This window comes from Salmo salar, chromosome 03 (assembly GCF_965601325.2).
Source record: "Salmo salar chromosome 03, fSalSal1, whole genome shotgun sequence".
NCBI classification, from domain to species: Eukaryota; Metazoa; Chordata; class Actinopteri; order Salmoniformes; family Salmonidae; genus Salmo; species Salmo salar.
Window position 1 is genome coordinate 102,498,930 of NC_138293.1, and position 27,888 is coordinate 102,526,817.

The window sequence follows — 27,888 nt, forward strand, 5'->3', positions numbered from 1 at the left end:
ATCTTTCCAGTGATGGAGAGAGATATCAGACAAGACACAGAGATAGTAACAGAAGAACAGGATATGATGGAGAGAATTCCTAGGGGAGAGAGGCGCTGCTACCCCTGGGGAGAGAGGAGCTGCTACTCCTGGTGAGAGAGGAGCCATACCCCTGGGGAGAGAAGAGCTGCTACCCCTGGGGAGAGAGGAGCTGCTACCCCTGGGGAGAGAGGAGCTGCTACCCCTGGGGAGAGAGGAGCTGCAACCCCTGGGGAGAGAGGAGCTGCTAACCCTGGGGAGAGAGGAGCTGCTACTCCTGGGGAGAGAAGAGCTGCTACCCCTGGGGGGAGAGGAGCTGCTACCCCTGCGGAGAGAGGAGCTGCTACCCCTGCGGAGAGAGGAGCTGCAACCAGGAGAGACTGCGACCCTGCTCTATAAGAGCTTAACGATTGGTGATTGTTGGGGCACGATTGGCAGGAGTTTCAGTGATGAAGACTGCTGAACTTGCTGATGTTTCACAATATGCCACGGCCGTCTCAGTCACCAGGTCTCAACCGAGTTGAACACAACCATCAATAAAACACCAAATGATGGAATTTCTTGTGGAAGAATGGTGTCACATCCCTCCAATAGAGTTCCAGACAGTTGTAGAATGTATGCCAAGGCACATTGTAAGAGCTGTTAAGAGAGAGGGAGTGGAGAGAGAACAGGCAGAACCTGATATGTAAATGAACAGAGCAAACGAAAGTAACTTTCAACGACCGAATGATCATTCAGACTCTGTTTCTATTGAGAGAGAGATAAAAGGTAAGACGACGATTGTTCTGTGTATTCATATAGTTGGTGATATTGTTGTGTATTCATATAGTTGATGATATTGTTATGTGTATTCATATAGTTGATGATATTGTTCTGTGTATTCATATAGTTGGTGATATTGTTATGTGTATTCATATAGTTGATGATATTGTTATGTGTGTTAATATAGTTGATGATATTGTTATGTGTATTCATATAGTTGATGATATTGTTATGTGTATTAATATAGTTGATGATATGTGTATTCATATAGTTGATGATATTGTTATGTGTATTCATATAGCTGATGATATTGTTATGTGTATTCATATAGTTGATGATATTGTCATGTGTATTAATATAGTTGATGGTATTGTTGTGTGTATTCATATAGTTGATGATATTTTTGGTGGACAGTGTTATAATAGTCCTACTCTCCTTAAAATGTTTTTGATATAAATTAGATGCGGGGGGTGAATTCGTTCTGTGCCCATCTGTGTGCCCCAGGGTGATCGCTCCTACACTATCTAGAATCTAAAGGATTCTTTGGCTGTCCCCATAGGATAACCCTTTGAAGAACCCTTTTTGGTACTAGGTAGAACACTTTTGGGTTCCATGAAGAACCCTTTCCACAGAGGGTTTTACACTGAAGCCAGAAGAGTTAAACCTGGAACCCAAAAGTGTCTCCAATGGGGACAGACGGAGGACCCGTTTGGAACCCTTTATTCAAAGAGTGTACTTTATCATAGGTCTATAAACTTGTCTTCTCAAAACAGGCTTAAAACACAACAAGCAACTAACAAACATTTTCTCTTTCTAATCAACTGTTAATGCTTTTCACTCAGAAAGGTATTTTGTGTGAAAGAGAGACAAATAAATATTGTGGAGAGACTAACAACAACTTACACTTCCTCAAAACAGGTTGTGTGTATTCATTTGTGCCCACCGTAGCAAAACATTTGGCAACAGAAACTGTTTAGGTCACATTGTACAGCGTTTAGAGTAAACTGTTTATGTTTTATTTAACATTTTAAAACTGTTGGCTGTGGAGTAAACTAATGAATACAACCCAGGTTGTAGCCTAAGACTTGGCATGTTGATACCTGCCTCTTGCTGAAACCTGAACGTAGCCTGAGGGGTATACTATGATACAGGCTTGATATACTGGTTTTCTAAAAATAGCCAGTTTCAGTTAGCTTCACATTCCATCTCAGACCTCATCCATAAGAATATATAGAACAGAACAGAAAAAATCTCAATGAAGTCAGGCTACAAGGTGACAATCCTGCCAGGGCTAGTTAGTATAGTGAATGACAGTAAAACACTCCTAACAGTCTACTACTACTGAGACAGGTTGGTGTAATGTTAGTATAGTGAATGACAGTAAAACACTCCTAACAGTCTACTACTACTGAGACAGGTTGGTGTAATGTTAGTATAGTGAATGACAGTAAAACACTCCTAACAGTCTACTACTACTGAGACAGGTTGGTGTAATGTTAGTATAGTGAATGACAGTAAAACACTCCTAACAGTCTACTACTACTGAGACAGGTTGGTGTAATGTTAGTATAGTGAATGACAGTAAAACACTCCTAACAGTCTACTACTACTGAGACAGGTTGGTGTAATGTTAGTATAGTGAATGACAGTAAAACACTCCTAACAGTCTACTACTACTGAGACAGGTTGGTGTCAGTTTAATCAGACAAAATGTAGCTGACTGGACGTGGTCAAGTCAAATTCAATATATCAATATTCAGATATTATAGTTCTACATTTAACATTTCATATGATAGTGTAATTGTATCATAGTTCCACTATAGTGTAGTGATCCTCTACATTTCCTATGATAATGTAATTGTATCATAGTTCCTCTATAGTGTAGTGATCCTCTACATTTCATATGATAACGTAATTGTATCATAGTTCCACTTTAGTGTAGTGATCCTCTACATTTCATATGATAATGTAATTGTAACGGTTGTCGTCGGGAATGGAGGACCAAAACGCAGCAGGAATGTGGATGCTCATCTTGCATTTATTTTAAAACAAAGTGAACACCAAAATAACAAAAAGAAGAACTCACGAACAACAAAACAGTCTTGTCATGCTCACACACACAAAACAAGAAACAATCTCCCACAAACACTACACCAAACAATTACCCATATACAGGACTCTCAATCAGAGGCAACGAGAAACACCTGCCTCCAATTGAGAGTCCAGCACCCAAACCTAAACATAGAAAACCTAAACTAGACAGAATGCAGAAATACAACCTAGAACATACTAACCTAGAACATACACCCAAAACCCAGGAACACATAAATCAAACACCCCTCTACAACACACACAAAACCCACACCATACAAAACAAACATCCCTCTGCCACGTCCTGACCAAAATACTAAACAACTACTCCCTCTGCTGGTCAGGACGTGACAGTAATTCTATCATAGTTCCACTATAGTGTAGTGATCCTCTACATTTCATATGATAGTGTAATTGTATCATAGTTCCACTATAATGTAGTGATCCTCTACATTTCATATGATAATGTAATTGTATCATAGGTCCTCTATAGTGTAGTGATCCTCTACATTTCATATGATAATGTAATTGTATCATAGTTCCACTATAGTGTAGTGATCCTCTACATTTCATATGATAATGTAATTGTATCATAGTTCCTCTATAGTGTAGTGATTCTCTACATTTCATATGATAATGTAATTGTATCATAGTTCCTCTATAGTGTAGTGATCCTCTACATTTCATATGATAATGTAATTGTATCATAGTTCCACTATAGTGTAGTGATCCTCTACATTTCATATGATAATGTAATTGTATCATAGTTCCTCTATAGTGTAGTTATTCTCTACATTTCATATGATAATGTAATTGTATCATAGTTCCTCTATAGTGTAGTGATCCTCTCTATATGAGCCACGTCACAATTCCAACCAAGTTACACAGTTGGTGCCAATGTCGCGATGCGTAGGTTGTTGGCCTTTTACATGTGTGACCTGGGTTCGCTTCCCTGCCCAGCTGTTTGCTACATTGGTGTCAGAAGTGGTATGGTGTCTGTGAGGCCATCAGAATGCATGGACCGGATGTGTGAGGGGTCTGAGTAGTTGAAGCACGTGACTTGCTTTTATAGGGAGCAGTGTCAGCCAGGTTACAATTCCCATCGCAGCTATAGGACCCTGTTTATACTGATACTGGGTTAACCCTGTTTATACTGATACTGGGTTAACACTATTGATACTGATACTGGGTTATCACTATTTATACTGATACTGGGTTAACACTATTTATACTGATACTGGGTTAGCAATATTGATACTGATACTGGGTTAACACTATTGATACTGATACTGGGTTAACCCTATTTATACTGATACTGGGTTAACACTATTAATACTGATACTGGGTTAACACTATTTATACTGATACTGGGTTAGCCCTATTAAGTCACTTCCTGACCAATATTTAGGTATTATTTGTATTATATTTGGTCAGGACGTGGCAGAGGTATATTTGTTTTGTATTATGGGGTTTTGTGTGTGGTGTAGTGGGGTGTGTTAGTTTTGGTATAGGTTCTAGGTTTGTTTTTCTATGTGTAGTTTTGGGTGCTGGACTCTCAATTGGAGGCAGGTGTTTCTAGTTGCCTCTGATTGGGAGTCCTATAAGTAGGTGTGTGTTTGTTTGGTAGGTTGTAGGTAGTTGTATTTTGCACTGTTAGTTTTAACCGGCGAAAAACTGTCATTTGTCTTTCTTGTTTTCACGTGTGCACATTCATTTAATAATTTAAGATGATGAGCACTAACTCCTCTGCGTTCTCCGACGATGATTTCGCTATATCGTCTGACGACGAAGAAATCTGTGACATACTGATACTGGGTTAACCCTATTTATACTGATACTGGGTTAACCCCAAAGGCGGCGCTCCCAGTGGCCGGAGACTTTAATGCAGGGAAACTTGAATCAGTTCTACCAAATCTCTATCAACATGTTAAATGTGCAACCAGAGGGAAACACATTCTAGATCACCTGTACTCCACACACAGAGACACGTACAAAGCTCTCCCTCGCCCTCCATTTGGTAAATCCGACCACAACTCTATTCTCCTGATTCCTGCTCACAAGCAAACATTAATGCAGGAAGCACCAGTGACTCGGACTATAAAAAAATGGTCAGATGAAGCAGATGCTAAACTACAGGATTGTTTTGCTATCACAGACTGGAGCATGTTCCGGGATTCTTCCGATGACATTGAGGAATACACCACATCAGTCACTGGCTTTATCAATAAATGCATTGAGGACGTCGTCCCCACAGTGACTGTACATACATGCCCCAACAAAAAACCATGGATTACAGGCAACATTCGCACTAAGCTAAAGGGTAGAGCTGCCGCTTTCAAGGTGCGGGACTCTAACCCGGAAGCTTACAAGAAATCCCGCTATGCCCTGCAACAAACCATCAAACAGGCAAAGCGTCAACACAGGGATAAGATTGAATCATACTACACCGGCTCCGACGCTCGTCGGATGTGGCAGGGCTTGCAAACTATTACAGACTACAAAGGGAAGCACAGCCTCGAGCTGCCCAGTGACACAAACCTACCAGTTGTGCTAAATCACTTCTATGCTTGCTTCGAGGCAAGCAACACTGAGGCATGCATGAGAGCATCAGCTGTTCTGGATGACTGTGTGATCACGCTCTCCGTAGCCGACGTGAGACAAGACCTTTAAACAGGTCAACATACACAAGGCTGCGGGGCCAGACGGTTTACCAGGACATGTGCTCCGGGCATGTGCTGACCAACTGGCAGGTGTCTTCACTGACATTTTCAACATGTCCCTGATTGAGTCTGTAATACCAACATGCTTCAAGCAGACCACCATAGTCCCTGTGCCCAAGAACACCAAGGTAACCTGCCTAAATGACTACCGACCTATAGCACTCACGTCCGTAGCCATGAGGTGCTTTGAAAGGCTAGTAATGGCTCACATCAACACCATTATCCCAGAAACCCTAGACCGACTCCAATTTGCATACCGCCCAAACAGATCCACAAATGATGCAATCTCTATTGAGCTCCACATTGCCCATTCCCACCTGGACAAAAGGAACACTTATGTGAGAATGCTATTCATTGACTACAGCTCAGCGTTCAACACCATAGTACCCTCAAAGCTCATCACTAAGCTAAGGAACCTGGGACTAAACACCTCCCTCTGCAACTGGATCCTGGACCTCCTGACGGGCTGCCCCCAGGTGAGGGTAGGTAGCAACACATCTGCCACGCTGATCCTCAACACTGGAGCTCCCCAGGGATGCGTGCTCTTTCCCCTCTGTACTCCCTGTTCACCCACGACTGCATGGCCAGGCACAACTCCAACACCATCATTAAGTTTGAATACGACACAACAGTGGTATGCCTGATCACCAACAACGACGAGACAGCCTATAGAGAGGAGGTCAGAGACCTGGCTGGGTGGTGCCAGAATAACAACCTATCCCTCAACGTAACCAAGACTAAGGAGATGATTGTGGACTACAGGAAAAGGAGCACCGAGCATGCCCCCATTCTCATCGACGGGGCTGTAGTGGAGCAGGTTGAGAGCTTCAAATTCATTGGTGTCCACATCAACAACAAACTAGAATGGTCCAAACACACCAAGACAGTCGTGAAGAGGGCACGACGAAGCTTATTCCCCCTCAGGAAACTAAAAAGATTTGGCATGGGTCCTGAGATCCTCAAAAGGTTCTACAGCTGCAACATTGAGAGCATCCTGACCGGTTGCATCATTGCCTGGTACGGCAATTGCTCAGCCTCCTACCGCAAGGCACTTCACAGGGTAGTGCATACGGCCCAGTACATCACTGGGGCAAAGCTGCCTGCCGTCCAGGACCTCTACACCAGGCGGTGTCAGAGGAAGGCCTTAAAAATGATCAAAGACCCCAGCCACCCCAGTCATAGACTGTCCTCTCTACTGCCGCATGGCAAGCGATACCGGAGTGCCAAGTCTAGGACAAAAAGGCTTTTCAACAGTTTTTACCCCCAAGCCATGAGACTCCTGAACATGTAAACAAATGGTTACCCGGACTATTTGCATTGTGTGCCGTCCCCCCCAACCCCTCTTTTACACTGTTGCTACTCTCTGTTTATCTTATATGCATAGTCACTTTAACTATACATTCATGTACATACTACCTCAATTGGCCCGACCAACCAGTGCTCCCGCACATTGGCTAACCGGGCTATCTGCATTGTGTCCCACCACCCGCCAACACCACCCACAATCACCACTTCATCATATATGCATAGTCACTTTAACCATACCACATGTACATACTACCTCAATAAGCCTGACTAACCATTGTCTGTATATAGCCTTGCTACACTTATTTTCAAATGTATTTTTACTGGTGTTTTATTTCTTTACTTACCTACACACACACACACACACACACACACACACACACACACACACACACACACACACACACACACACACACACACACACACACACACACACACACACACACACACACACCTTTTTTTTCACACGATTGGTTAAAGCCTGTAAGTAAGCATTTCACTGTAAGGTCTACACCTGTTGTATTCGGTGTAAGTGACAACTAAACTTTGATTTGATTTAAACTGATACTGGGTTAACCCTATTGATGCGATTGTTTTTTTAAATTATATTTTTCTGTCAGGAGCAGAGATTGTCACTGGTGTAGAGAGGAGTAGGCAGGAGGCAGTCACAGGTTTAGAACTACTGAATTTATTTACGCACCATAGATAAAAGCGGGACGAAACCCAAATTGCAAAATAATAAAGTACTCAGAAAACAGTAGGATAGATTCCTCTCAGGAAAACAAGCAACATTTACAATGACCAACAAAGACAAGTGACTATACGTACATAGAGATAGAGCGTTGATTTGAACCAGGTGTGAGTAATGATGACAAGACAAGTCCGGGGTAGATGATTGAAGGGCGTTTGCCAGCAGCAGGTTTAGCAGCAGCTAGAAGGCCGGCGACGACGAACGTCTGAGCTGCACAGGATGGGCAGCCATGCATAGGGTGTTTTCCTTTTTCACCAGCGATCTGGGTTCACTGCCCTGCCCCTCTGTTCACTAAAATATTAACAAAGTAGTACAATAATACGAATGAAAGGATTTTAGGATAATATCAGTAAGTGTTGATTTAGAGTTGTCTTCTGGGTTCATCCTTGTAGCTGCCTTTATCAACAGGGTGAAATGTAACAAATGACATCAGAGTTGGGAGATAACCAGTCCCTGTTTAAATCACCATGACAACCATGTCATTATTTCTCCAGAGCAGCAAGGGAATCTAGAGACTCAACCTTTGTAGAATCACAATCACCTTTATTCACCAAGTACATTTGCACATACAGATGTAGGATCTTAATTTGAGTCAGTTTACTACAGCAGGAAAATATTCCTGCAGCAACAGGAAATGTGAATTATTATGTGTATTATAATTAATGGACATTTTTGTAGGGGTTACTACATTTTTTGTTAAGGGAAGCTCAAATCTGAAATGACTAAATGGAAATTACAAACTTCAGAAGCCTTTTTAAACTTCAAATACACTACAAGTTTTATATTTCCTGGAAAAGTTATTCTGCAGTGAGGGGTGATCAAATTAAGATCCTACATCTGTACACATCATTTTACATGGTGATATGGTGCTGCTAGTGATGACAATATTTAGAGACAGAATGCAGACAGAAGAGTTTACACAAAGTTTACGTACAACATTATACACAACTAGATTTTGGTGAGGGCCACAGCATAGTCCTTTAGTCTCTATGGACCAGGTGGCCAGTTGGTGAGGGCCACAGCATAGTCCTTTAGTCTCTATGGGCCAGGTGGCCAGTTGGTGAGGGCCACAGCATAGTCCTTTAGTCTCCATGGGCCAGTTGGTGAGGGCCACAGCATAGTCCTTTAGTCTCTATGGGCCAGGTGGCCAGTTGGTGAGGGCCACAGCATAGTCCTTTAGTCTCCATGGGCCAGTTGGTGAGGGCCACAGCATAGTCCTTTAGTCTCCATGGGCCAGTTGGTGAGGGCCACAGCATAGTAATTTAGTCTCTATGGGCCAAGTGGCCAGTTGGTGAGGACCACAGCATAGTCCTTTAGTCTCTATGGGCCAGATGGCCAGTTGGTGAGGGCCACATCATAGTCCTTTAGTCTCTATGGGCCAGATGCCCAGTTGGTGAGGGCCACATCATGGGGAAAGAAAAATATGATCACCCTGTTACAGGAAAACTAAAACGTGTCGTATATTTGAGTGTATTTACGCTTTTAAAAGGTTTGAGATGATGATAAATTCCACTTTTCCATTTTTAAATTGTTCATTAATTATAATCCACATAATAATTCAATTGTCCTGTTTCTGCAGGATTATTTTCCTGCTGTAGCAAACTAGGTCAAATTAAGATCCAACATCTGTAACAATATTATTCTCTCTAATGTATATGGCTATATCAGGATTTGGTTTTGACCATTTGACATATTTTATTTACTGTTGTTTAGGCTGGTTGAATGAGTTGCCTATGAAAGCTACTTCATCTGCAAGAAAACAGGCGGCTGCACCAGTGACTGTAAGTGACTTTACATAATATAACATCTACATATCACTAATAACCCACTACTATACATTATAACCTAGCCTACTTTACATAATATAACATATACATATCACTAATAACCCACTACTATACATTATAACCTAGTCTACTTTACATAATATAACATCTACATATCACTAATAACCCACTACTATGCATTATAACCTAGCCTACTTTACATAATATAACATCTACATATCACTAATAACCCACTACTATACATTATAACCTAGTCTACTTTACATAATATAACATCTACATATCACTAATAACCCACTACTATACATTATAACCTAGCCTACTTTACATAATATAACATCTACATATCACCTAACAACCCACTACTATACATTATAACCTAGTCTACTTTACATAATATAACATCTACATATCACTAATAACCCACTACTATACATTTTAACCTAGTCTACTTTACATAATATAACATCTACATATCACTAATAACCCACTACTATACATTATAACATAGCCTACTTTACATAATATAACATCTACATATCACTAATAACCCACTACTATACATTATAACCTAGTCTACTTTACATAATATAACATCTACATATCACTAACAACCCACTACTATACATTATAACCTAGCCTACTTTACATAATATAACATCTACATATCACTAACAACCCACTACTATACATTATAACCTAGTCTACTTTACATAATATAACATCTACATATCACTAACAACCCACTACTATACATTATAACCTAGTCTACTTTACATAATATAACATCTACATATCACTAACAACCCACTACTATACATTATAACCTAGTCTACTTTACATAATATAACATCTACATATCACTAACAACCCACTACTATACATTATAACCTAGTCTACTTTACATAATATAACATCTACATATCACTAACAACCCACTACAATACATTATAACCTAGTCTACTTTACATAATATAACATCATGTAACATCAACATAAAATCTCCACTACATGGAGAAAATGTGAAAAATATCAATCACAACTACATGTTCATGTGATGCATTAAATCACCTGACTGTTTCTCTGTCTGTTAGTTAATGTTTTATTTCTAAGAGATAATTAATAGAACAATTGACCTTCAATAAATAGTTGTCACTGTGTTAACCACAACCAACATGCTGGATCTCTGTTTAGTTGTCACTGTGTTAACCACAACCAACATGTTTTATCTCTGTTTAGTTGTCACTGTGTTAACCACAACCAACATGCTGGATCTCTGTTTAGTTGTCACTGTGTTAACCACAACCAACATGCTGGATCTCTGTTTAGTTGTCACTGTGTTAACCACAACCAACATGTTGGATCACTGTTTAGTTGTCACTGTGTTAACCACAACCAACATGCTGGATCTCTGTTTAGTTGTCACTGTGTTGACCACAACCAACATGTTGGATCTCTGTTTAGTTGTCACTGTGTTAACCACAACCAACATGTTGGATCTCTGTTTAGTTGTCACTGTGTTAACCACAACCAACATGCTGGATCTCTGTTTAGTTGTCACTGTGTTAACCACAACCAACATGCTGGATCTCTGTTTAGGGGTCAGTGCTCTAAAATGAGTCTCTCTGGGAAGAGAGAGGAGGGGGACCTTGCCTCTAAAATGAGTCTCTCTGGGGAGAGAGAGGAGGGGGGCCCTGCCTCTAAAATGAGTCTCTCTGGGGAGAGAGAGGAGGGGGGCCCTGCCTTTAAAATACATCTCTCTGGGGGACATGACACCAAAGCTAAGAGGTGAGATAACAATTTTATGAAGAATTTATTAAGTTTATTTCCAATATAAATAGCTATCTTAGATGAATGCACTTACTGTAAATCTCTCTGGATAAGAGCATCTGCTAAATCAGGGGTTCTCAATCCGGGGTCTGTGGAGGTACTGCAGGGGTTCCACGGCACCCTGACTGTACTCGTTGCAATGTAAGACATTTGATAGAATTTTCACATGATACGACCACTTTGCCTACTCTTAATTATTGCCTAATATAATGGAATGCATCGGTTTTTAACTAATTGTGATGGTTGTTACAAGCAGAATTTTGACAATATTACCGTTATATCAACACACTCTTCACACCCGTTTAACAACGATAAATAGCTTTGGCATAGTAGGCATCAAGTCCCTTGCCAATAATGTTTTCTACAACGTTTTCATCGAACACATATTACGCCCTAGATGCCTTCAATTGCCCAATTTGTAGCCATGCCCAATTTAGGATTGTTTTTAACAACGTGATGTTGTGCTCCAAAGGGAGAACTTGAAATAACATGATGAAGATAATTAAATAATCAAAAGATAAATGTGTTTGTTTTACGCTCTTAGAAAAGAAGGTTCCTTATAGAACCAAAAAGGCTTCTATCACTTCCTTAATATATGGAACCACTAAAAGTGATATATATTTGTGGGTTCAGTGAAGAAGAACCTCTAGAGTTCTGATCAATGAAAGGTTAATGTTTAGAGGATATGAACCCAGCAGCCCTCCAGTGGTCAGATCAATTCCTCCCGTTTTTTCCAGTGCCTGGACCGGGATATAAACCAGCCACCTTTCGACCACAGGTCCAACTCCTGCCACAGCTCCAACTCCTTAGCCGCTGGGCGAAAACCTGAGTTAATCTTCAGAAATTAGCATAAATTAATCTGCCAAAATGAAGACAAAATGCTTTGGAGACATACATGGTATCACTTGTTATACATAAGTATTATACATAAATCATTGCCAAAAGCACAAGACATACTGTTGCATGTAGGTCTACATTATTTATGGGTTTATCAAATATCAAAACATTATTTTTAACTACTACAAAGCATTTACATGTGGAGCAGGAACTACTGACTCGCTGCATTATTCTATAGTATTATCAAGACACCTGCTGTTAACTCTTAACTACTTAGGACAGCTCACGAGGTGTCCTAAATATCTGCCGACTAGGTGGGACTAGAGACTTCATGCATGGCTTTAATTTATACACATAAGTGTAAAATGTCTTTATTCTCAGCACTTATATGACCAATTCTCTACTCTGAGACGCTTTGTGGATACAGGCCTAGATCTCAAAATATTGTTATAAAAAAAGTTGAATGTTTGCTTATTAACATAAGAATAAAAAATGAATATTACTAATGTAACCCATTGTAAAGAGTGGGTTTAGTTGATTGTGTTGCACTGCTCATGTCCGCGTTCTGGAACTGCCCGCGTCCCCGTACAGAACTGTCCGCGTCCACGTCCGGTGTGGCGCCAAGCATATTGTCTGGTTACGCGCAGAGTGGGCTGAGGTGATCTTGGGGAACAACGATGGAGTTCGCTACAGTGTTGAGATGCCAAAATGTATTGTTCAATTTGCTTTTTGCTTTAAGGTCAGGGACAGTATGTTTGTAGCCAGATCCTTTTCACTCTCTATCCTTGTTTAATTTTGTGGTTCACCTGATTCGTCATCATCATTGAGACAGATGAACGACCTGCTAGTTATCCTAGCTAGTCGGTACAGCTAGGTAAGCTAGCTAGCTACTCTACCAGCAGCATCCTAGTTATCCTAGCTAGTCGGTACAGCTAGGTAAGCTAGCTAGCTACTCTACCAGCAGCATCCTAGTTATCCTAGCTAGTTGGTACAGCTAGGTAAGCTAGCTAGCTAGCTACTCTACCAACAGCATCCTAGTTATCCTAGCTAGTCGGTACAGCTAGGTAAGATAGCTAGCTAGCTACTCTACCAGCAGCATCCTAGTTATCCTAGCTAGTCGGTACAGTTAGGTAAGCTAGCTAGCTACTCTACCAGCAGCATCCTAGTTATCCTAACTAGTCGGTACAGCTAGGTAAGCTAGCTAGCTAGCTACTCTACCAGCAGAATCCTAGTTATCTTATCCCCCCTCTCTCGTTGACGGATGCTGGCTACCTCTGTCCGGTTCTCCTCTCTTCACTAGATGGACGGTAACTTTAATGTTTAACCCCTCTGTGTCCATTGACCAATCTTTTGAATATTATTTTCGGGGCGCCTCAAGTAGGCTGGGCACATTCCATTTTTTTTTTATTCTCAGCTGCCTCACCAATGTCTGTAAGTAAATTAATAACTTTTAATTGCTAAATATTTTCAAAAGATGGCAGCATAAGACCACGAAACATCAGTTATATGCTAACATTACATGCAGCAATATGATTGACATAAAATAGCATGCAACCACAGACTATATGTCCCATGATTTTCTAAAATGGTCACTCATTACTTTAGTTAGCTATATATCTCGTATTAGGGCTGTGTTGCTTTTGGGAGAGCAACAAAATAGTCACTATAGCAGGTATTGAACCCCGGGTAAATGATCACTACTCAGAACTTCAACCTCAGTATACATGCATTATAAAAAATCATCTTAATATCTGATATTGTGAGTAAACAACCTCGGAACAGAAAAGATGACCGCGTCTTCCAGCCCGCCAATAAATTACATAATTCAACCCTCCCGGTTAGTAAATTTACCTCAACATTTTACCTTTAAATTAAATTTACCTCAACATGCCCCTGGCTTGCTCGAGAAGGCAGAGCAGGTCGATGCTGGTTGATGAATTAGAGAATGAATGTGCTGGGAAAATACGTTTTTCTCGACCAGAGGTGACTGAATTAATGTTCAGGCTTAATGATAATCGTTTTACACTGCTCAAAAAAATAAAGGGAACACTTAAACAACACAATGGAACTCCAAGTCAATCACACTTCTGTGAAATCAAACTGTCCACTTAGGAAGCAACACTGATTGACAATACATTTCACATGCTGTTGTGCAAATGGAAAAGACAACAGGTGGAAATTATAGGCAATTAGCAAGACACCCCCAATAAAGGAGTGGTTCTGCAGGTGGGGACCACAGACCACTTCTCAGTTCCTATGCTTCCTGGCTGATGTTTTGGTCACTTTTGAATGCTGGCGGTGCTTTCACTCTAGTGGTAGCATGAGACGGAGTCTACAACCCACACAAGTGGCTCAGGTAGTGCAGCTCATCCAGGATGGCACATCAATGCGAGCGGTGGCAAGAAGGTTTGCTGTGTCTGTCAGCGTAGTGTCCAGAGCATGGAGGCGCTACCAGGAGACAGGCCAGTACATCAGGAGACGTGGAGGAGGCCGTAGGAGGGCAACAACCCAGCAGCAGGACCGCTACCTCCGCCTTTGTGCAAGGAGGAGCAGGAGAAGCACTGCCAGAGCCCTGCAAAATGACCTCCAGCTGGCCACAAATGTGCATGTGTCTGCTCAAACGGTCAGAAACGGACTCCATGAGGGTGGTATGAGGGCCCGACGTCCACAGGTGGGGGTTGTGCTTACAGCCCAACACCGTGCAGGACGTTTGGCATTTGCCAGAGAACACCAAGATTGGCAAATTTGCCACTGGCGCCCTGTGCTCTTCACAGATGAAAGCAGGTTCACACTGAGCATGTGACAGATGTGACAGAGTCTGGAGACGCCGTGGAGAACGTTCTGCTGCCTGCAACATCCTCCAGCATGACCGGTTTGGCGGTGGGTCAGTCATGGTGTGGGGTGGCATTTCTTTGGGGGGCCACACAGCCCTCCATGTGCTCGCCAGAGGTAGCCTGACTGCCATTAGGTACCGAGATGAGATCCTCAGACCCCTTGTGAGACCATATGCTGGTGCGGTTGGCCCTGGGTTCCTCCTAATGCAAGACAATGCTAGACCTCATGTGGCTGGAGTGTGTCAGCAGTTCCTGCAAGAGGAAGGCATTGATGCTATGGACTGGCCCGCCCGTTCCCCAGACCTGAATCCAATTGAGCACATCTGGGACATCATGTCTCGCTCCATCCACCAACGCCACGTTGCACCACAGACTGTCCAGGAGTTGGCGGATGCCTTAGTCCAGGTCTGGGAGGAGATCCCTCAGGAGACCATCCGCCACCTCATCAGGAGCATGCCCAGGCATTGTAGGGAGGTCATACAGGCACGTGGAGGCCACACACACTATTGAGCCTCATTTTGACTTATTTAAAGGACATTACATCAAAGTTGGATCAGGCTGTAGTGTGGTTTTCCACTTTAATTTTGAGTGTGACTCCAAATCCAGACCTCCTTGGGTTGATAAATTGGATTTCCATAGATTATTTTTGTGTGGTTTTGTTGTCAGCACATTCAACTATTTAAAGAAAAAAGTTTTTAATAAGATTATTTCATTCATTCAGATCTAGGATGTGTTGTTTAAGTGTTCCCTTTATTTTTTTGAGTAGTATATTAATGAAGTGTAAAACATGAACATAAAAACAGATAATAATAAACATGAATCATCGTTATATTACTTCACAGTAATCTGTTAAATGCTTTTTCAGTCCTTCCTCTTGCGTTAGCAGTGTGGAAAGGGACAGAAAGAAGCGTGGGGAGTGGTGGTGCATCCAGGGAGAAAACTAAACTAATATTCTGAAATATCATTGTGGTCTTATGTTCCCATCTATTGGAATTATTTAGCAACTGCAGTAGTGCTGAAAATATGTGTTATTCCTTACTAAAGTAGTAATTACTCAGAATTACTAGTTAATTTTAGCACTTACAATCATAAAATAACAATTTATAGCATAACAAACAATTAAACTGACATAAACCAAAAACACCACACATTTAGTTAAATTGAGCCACATTTGAGAGTGAGGCAGATATATAGCATTTTGAAAAAGAAATGAATACATCAAGTGATAGATTATAAACAAATACATGTCTGTCATTGAACAACCCCATGCCATGATTAGATAGTGAAAAAACACCAATCTCTTTCATAATTTCTTTTAAAAATAAAAGCTAATTTACGAACATTTCTGTAAAGTGATATGTTGTGTTTTGGAATGAAACTCTTCTTATGTTTCCCATCTGAGCTCAGAGTAGATGAGATATGTAATGTTTGTCTCTGTTGTGTTGAAGTCCAATCAAGCAGGAGAGACCAGCCTCCCCTGTACCCAGCTGTGTGTCCATGAAGAGTGACAGGTCTATGGGTCTACCTATAAAGTTTAGAGAGGGAGACTTTTCTACTGAACAAAGGTAAGAAGAACTCATGGGTCATGGTCAGTGAGTTAAACAACACTGTCTCTAGTCATTTCTCCTCTCCCATTTTCCCATTTCATGTTGTTGTTTTCATAATCTACAGGATTATCCTTTTATCCATTTCATAGTCCTTTTGATAGTCCTGTGTGTGTGTGTGTGTGTGTGTGTGTGTGTGTGTGTGTGTGTGTGTGTGTGTGTGTGTGTGTGTGTGTGTGTGTGTGTGTGTGTGTGTGTGTGTGTGTGTGTGTGTGTGTGTGTGTGTGTGTGTGTGTGTGTGTGTGTGTGTGTACTCCCTGGATGAGGAGATGTAATCTCATGTTTTGTCCACAGAAACCAACAGGAGAGATCAGAGTCAGAGATTCTCAGTGGTCAGTCTTCCCAGAGTCATCAAACAGACCTGGCCTCCATATTCAGTGTATGTGGTCCTGTTATGTACATTTGTTTTTGTTTACCTCAATCAAGTTGACCTGTCAATCATTCATTAATGTGTTAATGAGAAAGCATTTCTTCTCTTGCTTAACTTATTTACTTGATTTATTTCAGTTGCTTGAAGAGAATGTTATTACATTTGTGAAGAACGAGCTGAAGATGTTCAAGAGGATTCTTTGTCCAGAACTCCCAGAAGGCTTTGAGAGTCAGAAGCAGGATAAGGAAGTGGTGGATGCTGAAGATGAGAAGCAGGAGAGCAGTGCCAGAGAGGGGGCTCTGAAGATCACACTGCACGTCCTGAGGAAAATGAACCAGAAGGAGCTTGCTGACACACTGGAGAACTGTAAGATCTGTCTGCCTCATGTTAAATGCTGTTTTATAACATTTAAAAGCTGTAGCTAAAGTACAGCTAAAGCAGCTGTGTAACTCAATGATATTGTAGCAGCCTTAACACAACACCTAGTGACCTCATCAAGTAGCAGCAGGGATGTGTTGTGGTGATTAATTTAGACAGAGGGAGAGAGACAACATTAATAATACCATCATTAATACCAATAATAATATAATCAGTCACACCAGTCTGTAATGCATTATGAAAATATTTACACATTTATACAGTCAGTTAAGAGAATAAATGATTATAATTTGAAACTTTAAAACAGTCCTACAATACTGTAGACATTAAAACAAACGTAATATTAATATCCTCTGTGTTATTTCTTCATTCAGATGAACTTGCTGTGATTTGCCAACGTGAACTCAAATCTAATCTAAAGAAGAAGTTTCAATGTGTATTTGAGGGGATCGCTCAACAAGGAAACCCAACACTTCTCAATAAGATCTACACAGAGCTCTACATCACAGAGGGTGGAACAGGAGAGGTCAATAATGAACATGAGCTGAGACAGATTGAGACAACAACCAGGAAACAAGCAAGACCAGAGACTGCAGTCAAATGTAATGACATCTTCAAACCCTTAACTGGACAAGACAAACTTATCAGAACTGTTCTGACAAAGGGAGTCGCTGGCATTGGAAAAACAGTCTCTGTGCAGAAGTTCATTCTGGACTGGGCTGAAGCAAAAGCAAATCAGGATGTCCAATTTGTATTTTCATTCCCTTTTCGGGAGCTGAATTTGATGAAAGAGGACAAACACACTTTGCTTGAACTTCTCAATCACTTCTCAATGGAAACCAAACATTCAAGAATCTCCAACTACGACAAGTACAAAGTTCTGTTCATCTTTGATGGTCTGGATGAGTGCCGACTGCCCCTAGACTTCCAGAAGAACAAGATCTGTTGTGACGTCACAGAGGCAACCTCAGTGGATGTTCTGCTGACAAATCTCATCCAGGGAAATCTGCTTCCCTCTGCTCTCCTCTGGATAACTACTCGACCTGCAGCAGCCAATAAGATCCCTTCAGGGTGTGTTGACCAGGTAACAGAGGTACGAGGGTTCAATGACCCACAGAAGGAGGAGTACTTCAGGAAGAGATTCAGTGATGAGGACCTGGCCAGCAGAATCATCTCACACATGAAGACATCAAGGAGCCTCCACATCATGTGCCACATTCCAGTCTTCTGTTGGATTTCTGCAACAGTCCTCGAACACATGCTGAAACATAAGACAGAAGAGATGCCCAAGACTCTGACTGAGATGTACACACACCTTGTGGTGTTTCATACCAAACAGATGAATGAAAAGTATCTTGGGAAAGAAGAAACAGGTCCACACTGGAATAAAGAGAGCATTCTGTCACTGGGAAAACTGGCTTTTCAACAGCTTGTGAAGGGCAATCTGATTTTCTATGAAGAAGACCTGAAAGAGGCTGGCATTGATGTCAATGAAGCCTCAGTGTACTCAGGATTGTGCACACAGCTCTTTAAAGAGGAATGTGGGCTGTACCAGGACAAGGCATACTGCTTCGTGCATCTGAGCATTCAGGAGTTTCTGGCTGCTGTATATGTGTTCCTCTCATTCATCAACAACAATGAGAATCTAATGGACAAACCTAAATCAATGTCCAGGAACTTTTTTGCACTGTTAATTAGAGATACGTCTAAAGTTACTGTTTACAAGAGTGCTGTGGATAAAGCCTTACAAAGTGAGACGGGAAACCTGGACCTGTTCCTCCGCTTCCTTCTGGGCCTCTCACTGGAGTCCAATCAGAAGCACTTACGAGGTCTACTGACAAAGACAAGAAGCAGCTCAAAGTCCCATGAAGAAACAGTCAAGTACATCAAGGAGAAGATCAGGGAGAAACTCTCTCCAGAGAGGAGCATCAATCTGTTCCACTGTCTGAATGAACTGAATGACCATTCTCTAGTGGAGGAGATCCAAAGCTACCTGAGATCAGGAAGTCTCACAAAACCCAACCTGTCACCTGCACAGTGGTCAGCTCTGGTCTTTGTGTTGCTGACTTCAGAAAAGGAGCTGGATGTGATTGACCTGAAGAAATACTCCCGATCAGAGGAAGGTCTTCTGAGGCTGCTGCCAGTGGTCAAAGCCTCCAGAGCTGCTCTGTGAGTAAATAAAATGACATTTAAGTACTAATAATGAGGAAGAAATATTAAGTTTAGAGAAATGTATGTATTATATAATGTATATGATATATTATATTGAAAAACATAGTGAATCAATACATTGATGTTCACATTAGTAAAACCAAAAAGACCATACAATTCTAGGAGACTGAAGATCAATCTAAATGTTGTTTGAGAGAATAAACCAAATGCATCTGCCATTGTCCTTCTTCACTGCTTGTGTTAAATGAACAGTGTGTTTGTGAAGTCATGATGATCTCTTTGCAGGCTGTCAGGCTGTGGAGTCACAGAGGAAGGCTGTGCTTCTCTGGTCTCAGCGCTGAGGTCAAACCCCTCACACCTGAGAGAGCTGGACCTGAGTAACAATGACCTGAAGGATTCAGGAGTGAAGCTGCTCTCTGATGGACTGGGGAATCCCCACTGTAAACTGGAGACTCTGAGGTCAGTATTCCTGTAGTTGGTCAACAAGTGATAACTGTTCACCAGATCCACATGTGTTTACCAGGCACACATTGTCCACACCATGTGTATTTGGGACAGTGAAGCTTACAGTTTTACATTTCCGGCATTTTGGGTTTGTGATAGAATGTTTCATATTAGGTGACAGTCCAGAATGTAACCTTTTATTTGACGGTAATGGTGAGAGGTTAGTATGTTTCTCTTTGGCCTCTGTATCTCTTGTGGTGGAAAGGGACACTTGAAGTCAATCTTAAATTATTTAATTAATTAAATTAATCATTGTTTATTGTCAGCAGGCTTTTGAGGTTCCAACCAACTCAATGCACCATGGTCAATCAGGAGCTCTTCCTGAGCAGTCCCAGCAGTTGTCTTATATATACGGCTAATTAATCATTACCGTTATGTTTCATTCATGTGACAGACCAACACGTCACGGGGCTTCTTCTCTCTAAGCTGAGACCTTGAAACTGAGATATCTTTCATTCCTTCTCAAAACAAGGGGTGGGCTTACTGCCAAATTGCAGTTACTGATAATGAGGATTTGTTCAGTCAACCACTTGCATGAACACTGAAATAGGTTTATAGAACAGCTCATGAATGGAACGCAGAAATGAGTTATAAGAGAAGCACAAACATTAAAATTCCCATTACACTCTCTCACTAATTATTATTAATGATTCATTCATGATTTTTCTTAATTGTGGCAGTCAGAATTACTTTAATAGTGTTTATAAACTAGTTATCTACTCATCATCCACCATTCTGTTACTTTTGGGCAAAACACAACCAAATCAAGCTTGATGTAGTCATTGTGTGCAAGTTAATATGGGACCAAATACTATGGTTTTGACTACGTCAATACACTTAAATAAATAATAACACTATAAGTGAATTGGTTTCTATTGACAAGCAATATTCTGATCATTTGTTATTCATATGTAATTTATAATAATGATACATTAATTTATAAATAGACATGGCAGGTTTCAGGACACTGATGTATCTGAAAATATAGAAAAATATACTGCCACTATTTTCACTACCAAAGAATAGCAGTGTGATTTTAAAATGATTTTACACTTTACAGGCTGTCAGGATGTCTAGTCACAGAGGAAGGCTGTGCTTCTCTGGTCTCAGCTCTGTGGTCAAACCCCTCACATCTGAGAGAGCTGGATCTGAGTAACAATGACCTGAAGGATTCAGGAGTGGAGCTGCTCTCTGCTGGACTGGGGAATCCCCACTGTAAACTGGAGACTCTGAGGTCAGTATTCCTGTAGTTGGTCAACAAGTGATAACTGTTCACCAGATCCACATGTGTTTACCAGACACACATAGTCCACACCATATGTGTTTGGACAGTGAAGCTTACTGTTACAAATTTGGTGCTATGCTCCAGCATTTTGGATTTGAGATAGAATGTTTCATATTAGGTGACAGTACAGAATGTAACCTTTTATTTGAGGTTAATGGTGAGAGGTTAGCATGTTTTGTTGTAGCCTCTGTTATTGGTAATGGTGAGAGGTTAGCATGTTTTGTTGTAGCCTCTGTTATTGGTAATGGTGAGAGGTTAGCATGTTTTGTTGTAGCCTCTGTTATTGATAATGGTGAGAGGTTAGCGTGTTTTGTTGTAGCCTCTGTTATTGGTAATGGTGAGAGGTTAACATGTTTTGTTGTAGCCTCTGTTATTGGTAATGGTGAGAGGTTAGCATGTTTTGTTGTAGCCTCTGTTATTGGTAATGGTGAGAGGTTAGCATGTTTTGTTGTAGCCTCTGTTATTGGTAATGGTGAGAGGTTAGCATGTTTTGTTGTAGCCTCTGTTATTGGTAATGGTGAGATGTGCATGTTTTGTTGTAGCCTCTGTTATTGGTAATGGTGAGAGGTTAGCATGTTTTGTTGTAGCCTCTGTTATTGGTAATGGTGAGAGGTTAGCATGTTTTGTTGTAGCCTCTGTTATTGGTAATGGTGAGAGGTTAGCATGTTTTGTTGTAGCCTCAGTAACTTTCTCACTCATTATTATTAATGATTCATTCATGATCTTTCTCAATCAAGGCATCATCAGGACTAATTTAGTAGTGTTTAGAAACATGTTGTCTACTCACTTAAACAGATAATTACACCAGTCATCATCACCGAAACATAACCAAAATTAACTGCAAATGCAACCAGGAAGTTTACGACCAAATACTATGCTTTGACTACTTTAATACAATATAAGTGAATTGGTAAGAATACTCATGACTTCTCCAAATAGGGGGACTAGATGCATAAAGTGCTTTTATTAATAAACGTGAAGCAGATACCTATTAAAATATCCTCGAATAAAAAGGTGAGATTATATACTGTCACCTCATTTAAATCATTTGATCTGAAATCCAAAATGTTGGAGTATGGAGCCACATTTAAAATGTTAACTTCACTGACAAAATAGATATGGTGTGGACTGTATACTCAATACAATCTAAATCTGATACCTCACTGTCTGTCTTTTGACTGATACTGCTTTTTAAACTGGTCTGGTCAGTCTACTCAAATATTTTTACTATACATGATTCTATCTGCAGGCAATACCTCGATCATTTGTCATTTCTAATAATGAAACATACATGTTTTAATAGATATGGCATGTTTCAGGTTACTGATGTATCTGAATATGTTCAAAAAAATACTGCCACTATTTTCACCACTGTGTTTTTAAAAGATTTGACTCTTGGCAGGCTGTCAGGCTGTCTAGTCACAGAGGAAAGCTGTGCTTCTCTGGTCTCAGCTCTGAGGTCAAACCCCTCACACCTGAGAGAGCTGGACCTGAGAAACAATGACCTGAAGGATTCAGGAGTGAAGCTGCTCTCTGCTGGACTGGGGAATCCCCACTGTAAACTGGAGACTCTGAGGTCAGTATTCCTGTAGTTGGTCAACAAGTGATAACTGTTCACCAGATCCACATGTGTTTACCAGACACACATAGTCCACACCATATGTGTTTGGACAGTGAAGCTTACAGTTTTAAATGTGGTGCTATGCTCCAGCATTTTGGATTTGAGATACAATGTTTCATATTAGGAGACAGTACAGAATGTCACCTTTTATTTGAGGGTATTTTCATGCATATCTGTTTCACCATTTAGATATGAAAGCACTTCATGTATCTAGAAGTCTTAATTATTTGGACAAATTCTTTTAGTCATAAGTTTATTATTTGGTCCCATGTTCCATGCCTGCAGTGATTACATCAAGCTTGTGATTCTACTAACTTGTTGAATGCATTTACAGTTTGTTTTAGTTGTGTTTTGGATGACGTTTTTCCTAATAGAAACTGATTGGTGAATAATGTCCTGTCATTTTGGAGTCACTTCACTTGTATTGTCAGTAAGAATATAAGATGTTTCTGAACACTTCTACATTCATGTGGATGCTACCATGATTATGAATAATCATGAATGAATCGAGAATGATGATGAATGACAAAGTTACAGAGGTACAAGGATCATACCCCCTCTGTTATTGGTAATGGTGAGAGGTTAGCATGTTTTGTTGTAGCCTCTGTTATTGGTAATGGTAAGAGGTTAGCATGTTTTGTTGTAGCCTCTGTTATTGGTAATGGTGAGAGGTTAGCATGTTTTGTTGTAGCCTCTGTTATTGGTAATGGTGAGAGGTTAGCATGTTTTGTTGTAGTCTATGTTATTGGTAATGGTGAGAGGTTAGCATGTTTTGTTGTAGTCTCTGTTATTTGTAATGGTGAGAGGTTAGCATGTTTTGTTGTAGCCTCTGTTATTGGTAATGGTGAGAGGTTAGCATGTTTTGTTGTAGCCTCTGTTAGTGGTAATGGTGAGAGGTTAGCATGTTTTGTTGTAGCCTCTGTTATTGGTAATGGTGAGAGGTTAGCATGTTTTGTTGTAGCCTCTGTTATTGGTAATGGTGAGAGGTTAGCATGTTTTGTTGTAGCCTCTGTTATTGGTAATGGTGAGAGGTTAGCATGTTTTGTTGTATCCTCTGTTATTGGTAATGGTGAGAGGTTAGCATGTTTTGTTGTAGCCTCTGTTATTGGTAATGGTGAGAGGTTAGCATGTTTTGTTGTAGCCTCTGTTATTGGTAATGGTGAGAGGTTAGCATGTTTTGTTGTAGCCTCTGTTATTGGTATGGCGAGAGGTTAGCATGTTTTGTTGTAGCCTCTGTAACTTACTCACAATTTTTCATGATTAATTCATGATTTTTCTTAATCATGGCACCAGGATTACATTAGTAGTGTTTAGAAACATGTTATCTACTCACTTAGACAGAAAATGACTCCGGTCATCATCCACCATTCAGTTTTTATTGGGCAAAACACAACCCAAAACAAACTGCAAACGCAACCAACAAGTGGGACTTGATACTAAAATCTGACTGCTTTAATACACTATGTTAATTGGTTAGAATACTTATGACTTCTTCAAATAGGGGGACTAGATACATGAAGTGCTTTCAATTCGAAACTTGAAACATATGTCTTAAAATATCCTCAAATAAAAGGTGACGTTATATACTGTCACCTCATATGAAACATTTGATCTTTATTTCAAAATGCTGGACTATAGAGCCACATTTAAAATGTTTGCTTCACTGCCAAAATAGATATGGTGTGGACTGTATACTCAATACAATCTAAATCTGATACCTCACTGTCTGTCTTTTGACTGATACTGCTTTTTAAACTGGTCTGGTCAGTCTACTCAAATATTTGTCCTATAAATTAAAGCACTACTTTGATCATTTGTAATTTTCTAACGTGATACATTAATTTCTGAATAGATATGGCAGGTTTCAGGACACTGATGTATCTGAATATGTTGAAATAATATACTGCCCCTATTTTCACCACCAAAGAATAGCAGTGTGATTTTAATATGATTTGACTCTTTGCAGGCTGTCAGGCTGTCTAGTCACAGAGGAAGGCTGTGCTTCTCTGGTCTCAGCTCTGAGGTCAAACCCCTCACACCTGAGAGAGCTGGACCTGAGCTACAATCACCCAGGAGACTCAGGAGTCAGACTGCTCTCTGCTGGACTGGAGGATCCACAATGCAGACTGGAGAAACTCAAGTATGTAGAGGGTTTATGTCAATGTTCATATCAGACATGTTTGACTAGTTAAGGCTAGTTAAGACAAACAGTCTTACCACCACTTGGACAAAGGTGTGTGTGTGTGTGTGTGTGTGTGTGTGTGTGTGTGTGTGTGTGTGTGTGTGTGTGTGTGTGTGTGTGTGTGTGTGTGTGTGTGTGTGTGTGTGTGTGTGTGTATCACTCAATGACTGTCTGTTCTTCTGCCTACCGCTGCAGTGTGGAACATGGTGGAGAGAACACAATGAAACCTGGGCTTAGAAAATGTGAGTGTTGACTGCTGTGAAGAATATGACTAAGAATAAATCTTAATTCAAGTTAAGTCAAAGTCAAAGACCACCATCATTACTTACTTGGTCATATTAAATATCAGCTGTAGTTCTACAGAAGCAGAGATCAGGGACAACAAAGTTTACAAAGAGTTGCTTTGACAATGTTTGTGTCTGTATATTTAATGGGAATAAGTGTGTTTTATATTACCCCACAGTTTAACATTTGATCATTCAACAAGTCTCTTCTCTTTTTGATACCTAGAAACATCTACATTAAATGAATTAGTGAAAAGTGAGTTAACATTCTAATATAAATGATGATGATTTCTAATATTGTGTCTGGTTTCATCCATCAGATGTCTGTGATCTCACACTGGACCTAAACACAGTAAACAAACACCTCTCTCTGTCTGAGGAGAACAGAAAGGTGACATGTAGGAGAGAGGAGCAGCCGTATCCTGATCACCCAGAGAGATTTGAGGACTATGAACAGGTGCTGTGTAGAGAGGGTCTGACTGGGCGCTGTTACTGGGAGGTAGAGTGGAGTGGGGGGGCTGATATAGGAGTGACATATAAAGGAATCAACAGGAGAGGAAGGGGTAATGACTGTCTGATTGGTTACAATGACAAGTCCTGGAGTCTGATCTGCTATGACAAAAGTTACTCTGCCAGGCACAATAATAATCTCACTACCATAGACATCCCCTCCTCCAGCTCCCACAGAGTAGGAGTGTATCTGGACTGGCCAGCCGGCACTCTGTCCTTCTACAGAGTCTCCTCTGACACACTGACCCACCTGTACACATTCACCTCCACATTCACTGAGCCCCTCTATCCAGGGTTTAGGGTTTGGGATGTCAACGACTACTCCTCAGTGTCCCTGTGTCATGATGTTTCACTCTAATCGTGTGTTTTATGTTTGATCAGAATATGACATTTAAATACATGGAGTAACACACACCAGTTTGGGCCAGTTTATTCCTGTAAGTAGTAACTCTGTCTCTTTCTGTGATCCTGAAAGAACAGTTTAGATGCGCCACAACCACTGGACACACACACACACACACACTTGACACACACACTGGACACACACACACACTGGACACACACACACACACTGGACACACACACACTTGACACACACACTGGACACACACACACACACTGGACACACACACACACACACACTGGACACACACACAGAGACTCAGACACACACACACACACACACACACACACACACACACACACACACACACACACACACACACACACACACACACAAAGACACACACACACTGGACACACATACACACTGCAATGGAACATGATAATTGTATGTGTCCACATAACTGAGTATGTGTCCTATTATAATGTCCGGTTCTTGGGAGTAAAATCCTGAGTTGCCAACCAGCTGTCCGACTAACCCAACAAAAAAAAGAAAAACAGATGAATCTACAGACACGGATGATTTACTTACTGTTGAAGTAGAGGCTAGTGCTCTGACTGGAATCCGTGCAACACTGGAAAAGTTGTGTGAGGAGGTAGCAGGGCTGAGGGGGAGTTTGGAGTTCAGCCAGAGTGAAATTCTCACGCTCCAAGGAGAGAACAAGGCACTCACAGCCAAGATAAAAATACACGATTCCAACATGGATTGTCTACTCAGGGAAAATAGGGTGATGAAGGTGTCGCTGCTAGATATACAAAGTCGTAGCGTGGTTGAAAATCTATTTTTTTCTAGGATTCCTGAGGACGCATCCAATAATCCAGAGGGCGCGATCAGAGAATTCATGCAATCTGCCTTGAAACTCCCTATAGAGAAAACAAGGTGGCTTTCCACCGAGTACACAGACTTGGAGCTCGAAGCGACAAGACCAATGGTCCCAGACCGATCATCACAAAATTTGAACGCTACCAACAAAAGGAGCTGATCAAAAGCAGGGGAAGGGAACTTAAAGGGACCAAATTCGGTCTCAATTACCAATTTCCAAGTGAGATAAACGAACGTCATAAGAGAATGTATCCGGTTCAGAGGCAACAGAGGGAGAAGGGTATGCGTGCCTTTCTCCTTGTGGACAAACTCTTTATAGATAGACAGCTATTCCGAGACAGCTCCATAACACCGTGACTGTACTAAATTCTACAGGGACTTCAGGTTGCGAAAAAAAGAAAGTATGGGAACTGTAAAAATATCTGAACACTACGAAGTGGATATTAACACACACGTACATGCTCGCTTACACATAAGGACTTATACATACACACATACACAACTGATCTTGCTCTCTTCTCTCACTCTTTTCTCTTCTCTTCTCTCTCTCTCACTATTGTCGAGAACTGTTTTATCATTTAACATGTTTGTTGTTTGTCTATCTTTTTTATGTATTTGTCTACAAGTTTATATATATATTTACAACAAGCAAGGGGAAGATACCAGAATAGGGTCATTGGGGAATAATAACATATTGTATAGAATACATTTGTACTTTAGCGAAGCCGTCTCTAGAGTAATGCAAGGTTTCTTTCATGATCATATGAAATGTCAATTGCTATGGAATAAATAGATACAAATAAAAAATACATGGAAA

At 40.8% G+C, this 27,888-nt stretch overlaps 1 protein-coding gene across 1 annotated transcript; it reads left to right on the forward strand.

The window, feature by feature from the left end:
* LOC123741767 (NLR family CARD domain-containing protein 3) lies at nucleotides 1–27,888 on the forward strand. The gene is made up of 11 exons (XM_082972975.1): nucleotides 1–786; nucleotides 9,362–9,429; nucleotides 11,035–11,223; nucleotides 16,385–16,501; nucleotides 16,835–16,919; nucleotides 17,048–17,276; nucleotides 17,663–19,457; nucleotides 19,746–19,919; nucleotides 21,025–21,198; nucleotides 25,248–25,294; nucleotides 25,657–27,888. Exons 3-11 carry the CDS (start codon nucleotides 11,051–11,053, stop codon nucleotides 26,202–26,204), a joined length of 3,342 nt encoding a protein of 1,113 aa, XP_082829101.1. The 5' UTR covers nucleotides 1–786; nucleotides 9,362–9,429; nucleotides 11,035–11,050; the 3' UTR covers nucleotides 26,205–27,888.

Bases quoted from the DNA above. Each gene is read 5' to 3' on its own strand.
- LOC123741767 (XM_082972975.1), top strand. From the start codon at position 11,051: ATGAGTCTCTCTGGGAAGAGAGAGGAGGGGGACCTTGCCTCTAAAATG. The intron at 17,277-17,662 runs GTAAGATCTGTC...TTCTTCATTCAG, and splicing joins TGCTGACACACTGGAGAACT to ATGAACTTGCTGTGATTTGC. The intron at 19,920-21,024 runs GTCAGTATTCCT...TACACTTTACAG, and splicing joins TGTAAACTGGAGACTCTGAG to GCTGTCAGGATGTCTAGTCA.